This window comes from Otolemur garnettii, unplaced genomic scaffold (genome assembly GCF_000181295.1).
Source record: "Otolemur garnettii isolate 467f Iridium unplaced genomic scaffold, OtoGar3 scaffold00046, whole genome shotgun sequence".
Lineage (NCBI taxonomy): Eukaryota > Metazoa > Chordata > Mammalia > Primates > Galagidae > Otolemur > Otolemur garnettii.
Genome location: NW_003852441.1, coordinates 6,217,167 through 6,226,009, shown reverse-complemented (window position 1 = coordinate 6,226,009; position 8,843 = coordinate 6,217,167). Strand labels below are relative to the sequence as shown.

The following is an 8,843-nucleotide window of genomic DNA, read 5'->3' as shown; positions in this document are numbered from 1 at the left end:
ACTTTTCTAGAACTAGAGTATGAATGTTTTAACACAATAACTGAGTAAATGACATGAAGTCTATGTTAACCAGTTTGATGAAAATATTTCGAGTTGGATGTGAAAACACTACACTGTACCCCATGTTTGCATTAATGTATACAGCTATCATTTAATAAAAATAAATAAATAAATAATTTGAGATTGTTTTGATTTCCCCTTCACACCTAAAGAATATATATATATGTGTGTGTGTGTGTGTGTGTATTTTTTTTTTTTTTCAGATTTTGGCCAGGGCTGGGCTTGAACCCACCACCTCTGGCATGGGGCTGGCGCCCTACTCCTTTGAGCTACAGGCGCCGCCCCTGAAGAATATTTTCGTTGGATGTAGAATTCTAGGTGGACACTTACTTTCTTTCAACCCTTGAAAAATGTTGTGCCCCTTTCTTTTCTTCTCCAAATGTTTTCTGAGCAATCTGATGTCATTCTAATTATTTTCCCCCTATCATTACAGTACCGCATATGTCTCCTATTTTAGAGATTTAGCTGTAGTTTTTAGAAGTTTGGATTATGGTGAATCTTGGTGAAGATTTCTTTGTGCTTAGAAGATCCTCATTGGGATTTGATCAGCTTTTTAGACATGTAGGGTTGTGACTTTTTGCCAAATTTGGGGGGTTTTTAGCCATTACTTCTTTGAGTTTTTAATTTTATATCTTTTAGCCTACCTTTCCCCTCTTCTTCTTCTGGAACGCTGATGATATTTGATCTTTTGTTACAGTCCCATGGGTCCCTGAGGCTTTTTCATTTGCCGATTTGTTTGGTTTATTTTTGCTCTGTTGCTCAGACGGGAACATTTCTATTACTTTTTGTTCTAGTTCACAGATCCTTTCTTCTTCTTTTGCCTCCATTGGGCTATTGAACCCATTCACTAATTTTTTTTTTAAGATTGCTGGATTTTTCAGGTCTAAAGTTTGTTTCTATTTTTTTATTTAAGTGTGTTCATAGCTGCACATTGAAGCACTTTTATCACGAATGCTCTTAGTCGGCGCATCTATTGATTTTTTTTTTCATTTAGTTTATCTTTTCTCTAGTTCTCCACATGATGAGTAATTTTTAACTGAAATCTGCACATCGCAGGTATTATGAGACTCAGGATGTCATTTAAACTTTGTCTTGTAGCTGGCTTTTCTCTAAACCATTCCAGTAGGGGAAGGAGGAGTGCCACTGTCTTTGTGCCAAGGAGAAGTCCTGATTCCCACTTGGCTGTCATTGACCCTTCACGGAGGGATGTGGTTCCCACTGGCCTCTCTGCTGCCTCCCTGACTGGGAGGGAGAAGTGCCTCCTGGTTGCTCCTCCCCTCCCCCCACGGTGCCACTGAGGCTGTGGGAGGGAGTGGCCTTGTTACTACTGAGCGTCAGACTGAAGGCCTGCTGTCCATAGGCCTTCTGTGGTACCATCCTAGTGGGGGAGAGGGGAAGCTTCATTGTCACTGGTGGGAGTAGATAGGTGTCTGTCCCTACAGCAGAAGAGGCTGGGCTTTGTCACTGCCCAGCAGTGATAAATATCCCTCCCCCACTTGACATTCTTTGACATTCACACCCTGATGAGGCGACAGAGCTGGGTGTTACAGCCTGGCAAGGGCAGAAGCCTGGCCTCTCCACTCAGCTTTTGCTAGTATGAGTAGAACAGGACAAGTTTTTTTGTGGTGTTTGGCTGCTGTGAGCATTTATTGCCTAAAAATTTTCTATCTTGCACAGCTACCCCTTTCTCCATCCTTTATCTACTGAGACCAGGCTTTTGTTGAGGCGCCTTTTGTTTGCGCCTGTTTTAGGTTGCTCATTTCTTTTCTTTTTTTTTGAGACTGAGTCTCACTCTGTTGCCCAGGCTAGACTGCTATAGTGTCACGTAGTTACATAGTTCACAGCAGCATGATCCTCCTGCCTCAGCCTCCCAAGTAGCTGTGACTACAGGCATGTGCCATAACACTGGCTCCTTTTTTAATTTTTTGTACAGATGGAGTCTTGCTCTTGCTTAAGCTGGTCTCAAACTCTTGAGCTCAAGCACTCCGCCTGCCTCGGCCTCGCAGAGTGCTAGGACCCCAGGCGTGAGTGAGACATGGCACCGGGCTGAGTTGCTCATTTCTTGAGCTCTAAGTCTATAAATGTGAAGCAAAACATCCTCACCCTTTCATTCCAGGGTCTGGATGTGCCCAGCCAGCATTGCTTCTCTCACCTTTTCAGAGGCTTCTTGTGCTTGTTTTATATACACTGTCCTAGGTGTTTACTTGTATTAGCAAGAGGAATTACTGAGATATATTTATGCATCTTCGTGGAAGCAGAGCTCAGTCGCTTATGTTTTAATATCATGTATTGTTTGTTCTTCGATATTTCCTACATATGTTACAGTCTTTGCTAATTCCAGTAGTCGAAGTCCTTCAGGCTCTTTATATGTGGTTTCTTCTTTCTTTCTCTGACTCTTAAGTATTGACGATTTGCTCCTCTTCTGACACCACCCTGAAGTTACCGTGGCTTCGTGTTGATCTCAGCCTCATACTTCTGCTTACCCTCATTTACCGCTTCTCACATTGAGGTCCACGTATGGGCATGTATGTCGGTAGATATATTCTTTGGGGGCTGATGCATTTTTTTCAAATTTCAGAATACTGGGGGTGTGTATGTGTGTGTTTCAAACTGTCGTGAGAACAGGATGGAGATGCCATGGAGTGGGAAAGTGCTTGTGATCTGATGTCCGACACTCGGATGGGCCTGTACTTGTAAATTTCTGTTTCACAGTATCTTTGACTTTTGTCATCCTCATTAAAAATCTTTCAGTGTTTATTGATCAAAAATGTCTTGATTTGTTTTCATGTGAATTTGCAGGGGGCTGTGTGTGTGTGAGAGAGAAACAAGCAGAGAGGAGATGGACAGCACACATTAGATGGAGGGGTTTGCATTACCCCTGATGTGAGGCCGGGGACGCTAGCAGGTCAGGTGGGCGGCTTCTTTCCACATCTGAGTCTTTTCCCTAATGTGGAAATCTCAGGTTTAAGGTCTAGACTTTCCAGTAGACTAGGGTGACCAGATTCTAACATCTGTAAGGCTGGACAACATGGCGCTGGGTAGGGGAGGACGCCGGGCAGAGCCTGACAACAAGGCAAACTTTGATAAGCAGTTCTTGATAATCACTTCTCAGCAATTATTTATTACATTTAACATTATAAAATTAACAAAAATAATATAAAACTCATATTCTGGCGAAATAGCCATATGGTGGCGGAAAACCGTATATTCCCTTCTTGTTCTCCAGCCCATTCGTGCATTCTTTCCAAAAATCGGGACTTTTTTAAAATGCTGCGGGACGCGGGACAAAGTGTTGAAAAGCGAGACGTCTGGTCACCCTACAGTAGACCCAACACTTACAGCCAGACCTTGGTAGCGGCATTTGTGCTGGTTGCCAGGACTCAATACCATCCATTTGTTTGTTGTTTATTGATCCCATCTCAGATTTCTGCAGATGAGGTTACTTGCTGAGGGTGGGGGAAGGGCGATGGGTAAAGAAACCTTAATTTTGCTACTTAAAAAAATAGATTTGTCGGGGAACAAAAAAGTATGTTTATTGTTATTAATCCATGTTCCAGTCTTTAACCAGAAGACCGTCAGAGATTCCTCTTTGCCAAAGGTTGCTGGTGCTCTGGTTTTTTGAGTTTCCTTGTAAATGCCAGTCCTGTCCCCAGTCTATTGTGAGAAGTCTGCTACTAATGTCTCTGTTTTTCTAGTATTGAAGAGACTGGAGAGTGATTATGAAGGTGCCCTTTTAGTTTTCTCACTGATGTATTTCTTATGTTCTCTTTAGGGCTGAAAAGACTGAAGTTCTGAGTGAAGACCTTCTTCAGGTAAGGCTGACACTGACTCTGGGCTCATGGACACCAAACATGTTTTCCCTTTTAAAACTAAGCCATCCCCACAGCTGTTAAAACTGCTCCAGCTACTCCTCAAACAAACTGTTGAGAGATACAATTTTTTTTTTTTTTTTTGGTCTTCTACAACAGTGCTTTACATATTGAGTGCTGGTTTATGTAAGAAGATCTTTCCAGAGAAATTTAAAGTCACTTTATCAGGCTAAGCATAGTGGCTCACACCTGCAATCCTAGCCCTCTGGGAGGCTGAGGCAGAGGGATCATTTGAGCTCAGGAGTTTGAGACCAGCTTGAGCAGAGCGAGACCCTGTTTCTGTTAAGAATTGGTGTTAAGCCAGGTGTTGTGGCACATGCCTGTAGTCCCAGCTACTTGGGAGGCTGAGGCAGGAGGCTAGCCTGAACCCAGGATTTTGAGATTGCTGTGAGCTATGATGCTACAGCACTCTACCCAGGGCAACAGAGTGAGACTCTGTCTCTAAATAAATAATAAATAAATAAATAAATAAAATAATTTCATCACACAGTTAGCAGGAGAGGTCCAGAGTCTGTGATCACTGTCTCTCCCGTTCTCTATGGCTGAAGTTTTCTCCCAGGTGTCCTTGTCTCTGTGGAAAGATAAGCCCTGATCATCCAGCCCAACAGCCCCATTCCCCCGCCCCGGCCCTCTGAAGTAGCACCACTCCTGTTGTGTCTTTAGGTGGAGAAGCGTCTGGAGCTGGTGAAGCAGGTGTCCCACAGCACGCACAAGAAGCTGACCGCGTGTCTGCAGGGGCAGCAAGGGGCAGAAGCCGACAAGCGCTCTGTAAGTGCCCTCCTTACCCCAAGCATCTTAAACCTTGCCCACTGCCCACTGAGGACAGGGATCTCACTCTTGGAGCCCTATTTGGTGTAGCTGTCTGTGTAGCCACTGTGTGTCTGCACACAGCCCAGCAGCCCCAGCTGCCTGTTTCTGCAGCATGACCGGCCTCTGACTGTTCTTGCTTTTTAGCCCCACCTGAAACATCCCCTCCCTCCCTAGGCAATGTTTGGGTCCCACGTGCCATCCTCCCCAGGATGATGCGACCAGGGGAAGGGGGCGGCAGGAGCATGCTCCACATCCCACTTCTAAGGAAGCTTTATCCTTGGTGGATATCTTACCCTTGATTCAGCTCATTCATAGATTCCATTCAGCATCTTAAGATCTCATGGAAAAAATAAATTATACTGTAGTTTTAGAGGTTACAAGTGACCTATCAGGGCCCTCAGAAAATCATTTTTGCTATTATGAGTCAATAAAGAGAGCTTGCTAAACCAGGCTACTCTAATGCCTTTGTAATTAGTGATTACGGGCATCACACAATGTGAGGCCACTCAGCCATCTGAGGTGTGAAGTCATTGCAGGTGCCTCCCCCTCAATAGTCACCAGAGATTAAAAGACATGCTTATATGTGGCTTCATTACAGGGGATTTGCCATCTAGATCCGTTTTCCTCCTTCTTTGAGTTGTATAGTCTACATTTGGTTTCTGTTGGGTTTTTTTCTGACGTGGAGTTATTGGCTTCCACGTCCCCACGTGCTCCAGTCCTCCCATCACTGACTACTGCAAAACCTGTTTGGCTTCCTCCCTCAATCTTTCCTTCTTCTCTTCCTGCCCCTGATTTCTTCTTTCTTAATATTCCTAGCCGGAGTCACTTGTGTGTGGTATAAATGAAACTTTCACTGCTCTGAAAAATATGTATAGAAATAATTCTGCATGTATCAAAAATTTCAGAAGGGGCGGCTGCATAGGCTACTGGGAGAGTCTGAAAGACTATTTGACATGAAACCTTTTTATCAAACCAGTATCTAATGGGGGGACGGTGGGGGCAGGTTGGGCCTCGCCTGCCTTTGATCTGTGTTCTTTCTTTTGCTCCAGGAAGCACTGGTTTTAAAATAGTCCAAAGTCCACTATGTTGTGGTAGTAAGAGTAGCATCTGAGGGTGGCGCCTGTGGCTCAAAGGAGTAGGGCGCCAGCTCTATATGCTTGAGGTGGTGGGTTCAAACCCAGCCCTGGCCAAAAACTGCAAAAAAACAAAAAAAGAGTAGCATCTGAATGTCACCACCAGGGGCTTAGAACCAGCCTTTGGTCTTGGGAGGTGGATTAGTACTAGCACTACTTTTCCAGAATAAGGTGGAGTTTTCAGTAAGAGTCCCTAAGTGGTCCATGCCACCTTCTGCACTGTTATTTGAGTTTGCTCTTTAGCCACATAGCTGTGGTTTCCAGCACCTAAATGTTTACCACATACCTTTAAATGTTTGGCCCTGAAAATTGTGGCTGACTGTCAAATGGGGATGAGCAGAAAGTGGGATTTGGTTACCACTATCTAGTGACCAGAAAAAGCGTTATTGTCCTGTGGGTACTGAGTAAGTAAAACTGGGTTTCTTATGTGAGATGGAGACAGGAAGGATGTGAATTAGACTTCCATTTTGCCGGCTGTAGTCCAGGCTAATAGCTGCTCATTCAAAACAAGTTTTTCAGCGTAAGGAAGGTGTCTGTCGAAGTCCTTGCATTTCCAACAAATAAACTGTTGGCGTGTGAAAGAGTTTCTCCACCTTATTCGACAAATACTTGGAAAGCATTGAGTCTGCCATGCAGGGCTGTGTGTGAGCCAAGTACTGAGTAAGCCATCTAGGACCTGCGTCGTCCCGGAGCTCCTCCTGTAGGGAAGCAGGTGTCACACCCGCACACATTCATGCTGAGCTCTCTTCCTGCTGAGAGGAATAGCTTGCTGGCAAGTAAATTATAGACAGTTCCCTGGGGAAGTGGCCATGAAGGGCAGGTAAACAGTAGCAGCCCCAAAAGGGGTGAACGTGCTTCTAGAATGGGGGGGAGGCGGCATATGCCAAGTTCCCAGAGGCAGGAAGAAGTTTGGCATCTTTGAGAAACACACAGGTTGTTGCTGTTAGGGTCTCATGGAAAAGTGATGTTGCGGTGAATAAGCATGCCTATTGAAATTGTATTTTAAATAAAGGTGACCATTTGCTCGCTCAGGCAAAATGGTGAGCTTCTTTATTTACTGTTGGTTTATATAATCAATCTTGTACATGCACGCTATACATCAATGACCTCATTAATATTCATCACAATCCCTCTGCACATGTGCACTGTACATCAATGATTTCTCTCTGCACATGTGCATTGGACATCAATGACTTCATTAATCCATTTAAACATCTTATGTCTACCTTGTAAGTAGCTCCTCCTTAGTAATCTGATAATCCCCCCAACATACACCTTTTAACATAACCCTTTCAACATAACCCAGTTTAACATAACTTAATGGAGAACATGTTGCTATCTGATGAAGCCTATGGCTATGAAGGAAAGAGACAGTTTGAAAATCTGTCCTACTGACCTCACCATTTGGAGGTAGTTACTTCAATCTTTAAAACAAGGCATAAAGAAACTTCTAGGGCATATAGAAATTTGTGTGCAAACCTCCGCTCCCACATGGGCCTTAAGTCAGGGGGTTTTTACGCCCTCAACTAACCTGGCCATATGGGATTCTGCCTCAGTTTCTCACAAGTATGCCTCCACAAAGTCTTTTCACTGCTCTGTCTCAAATAGCTTTTTTGGCCAGAGGCATATAGGCCTTTCGCCTATACAGGTGGCCAAAGTAACTGAACTATAGGCAATGCCCAGGTAATGAACAAGATAGGTTCTGTAGGTTTGTTCTTAGGTTGAATTTGTATGTAAGTTGGAACAGGCACATTTACCTATCACCTCTGATAGCCTCCATCCGTTAAGTGTGAGTCCTACGTCAGTGGATGTTTATAACTTGGGGACTGCCCATGTAGAGTGTTGCACACCAGCACGGAGAAGGGGAGCAAACCAGAGTGGGATTGGTGGGGACTGAGGAAAATACAGCACAAGAGAAGAGACAGAGCCAAAAGATGGCACTGGGAGGACTGACTGAGGGGATGGCTGCAGCTAGCACCAAAGCACAAAATCAGCTTGATTTCATAGTATCTGTACAAGGTTGTCAGGGGAAGTAGCATAGACAATATGGGGAAATAGCATAAACAAAAGACAAATTTTTGGCCTTAAAATATAATTTGAAAATGTAAATGACTTCAATAAAGACAAATCATCTTGTTAATAGTTTCTACTCAACTTAATTAACATATGACAAGAAGTAAGCCGGGGAAAGATCAGGAGGATCCCTGCATAGTTAACTAGACAAAGAAAGAGCTATGTGACTTCTGGCAGAGGAAGCATGAAGGAAGGAGTATGGTTGTTTGGGGAATGGAGGAGAAGCAGTTGGGGGTTCATTCCCTGAATGTTCCTAGGCTGTAGGGGCCCTGCCGCCTCACAACCTCCTCTCCACAGTAGAAAATGAGGAGGTGTAATGTGAGATGGGACTTCAGGGGATTGAGCAGACTTTGTAGGCCATGGTGAGGATTTGGACTTTGTCCCTCAAAGCAGAAGAAAGCCAAGGTTTTGACAGTGACATGATCAGATGTGCTGATAATGGTACAGATAATTAATTCCTGGAGTGGAGGCTGATTGCACCAGTGTGGGAAGGATCCAGGTGAGATGCTGTGGGGGCCATGAAGATGGACAGAAAGGAGGGTTTGTGGTAGACCCTGGAGGTGGAGCGTGAAGGGCTTGGTGATTGAGTGGAAGTGGGAGTGTGAAGAGGGGACAGAGGTTTTGTGGTCTCTGCCTTGAGCTGCTGTTGAATCCACAGAGTTGCTGAGGTCACAGGGGAGAAGATACTGGGTGAGAAGACAAATGGCCCTTAAACCCAAGCCCCCTAGAAATCGCAGCATTTCCAGCTTTGATGGGAGGAGGACCCAGCAAAGCAGGCAGCGGCAATGTGGTAGAGGGAGGTACTGTAGGTCCATGTGCTTGCTGCTCCCAAATCCCAGGCACCATTCTGACTTCTTCCCTTCTTGCCCCCCACATCCTGCTCGCCGGCTCTTCCACC

The 8,843-nt window shown here is 44.7% G+C and overlaps 1 protein-coding gene across 4 annotated transcripts in view; it reads left to right on the top strand.

The window, feature by feature from the left end:
• The window catches only part of ARHGAP44 (Rho GTPase activating protein 44), a 199,512-nt gene that overhangs the window by 106,154 nt on the left and 84,515 nt on the right, over positions 1-8,843 (top strand). For all 4 annotated transcript variants that reach the window (XM_012806023.2, XM_012806025.2, XM_003791080.3 and 1 more), the window contains exons 2-3: positions 3,833-3,872; positions 4,593-4,697. In XM_012806023.2, coding sequence (XP_012661477.1) covers positions 3,833-3,872; positions 4,593-4,697 — 145 coding nt within the window. The remainder of the gene's footprint in view (positions 1-3,832; positions 3,873-4,592; positions 4,698-8,843) is intronic.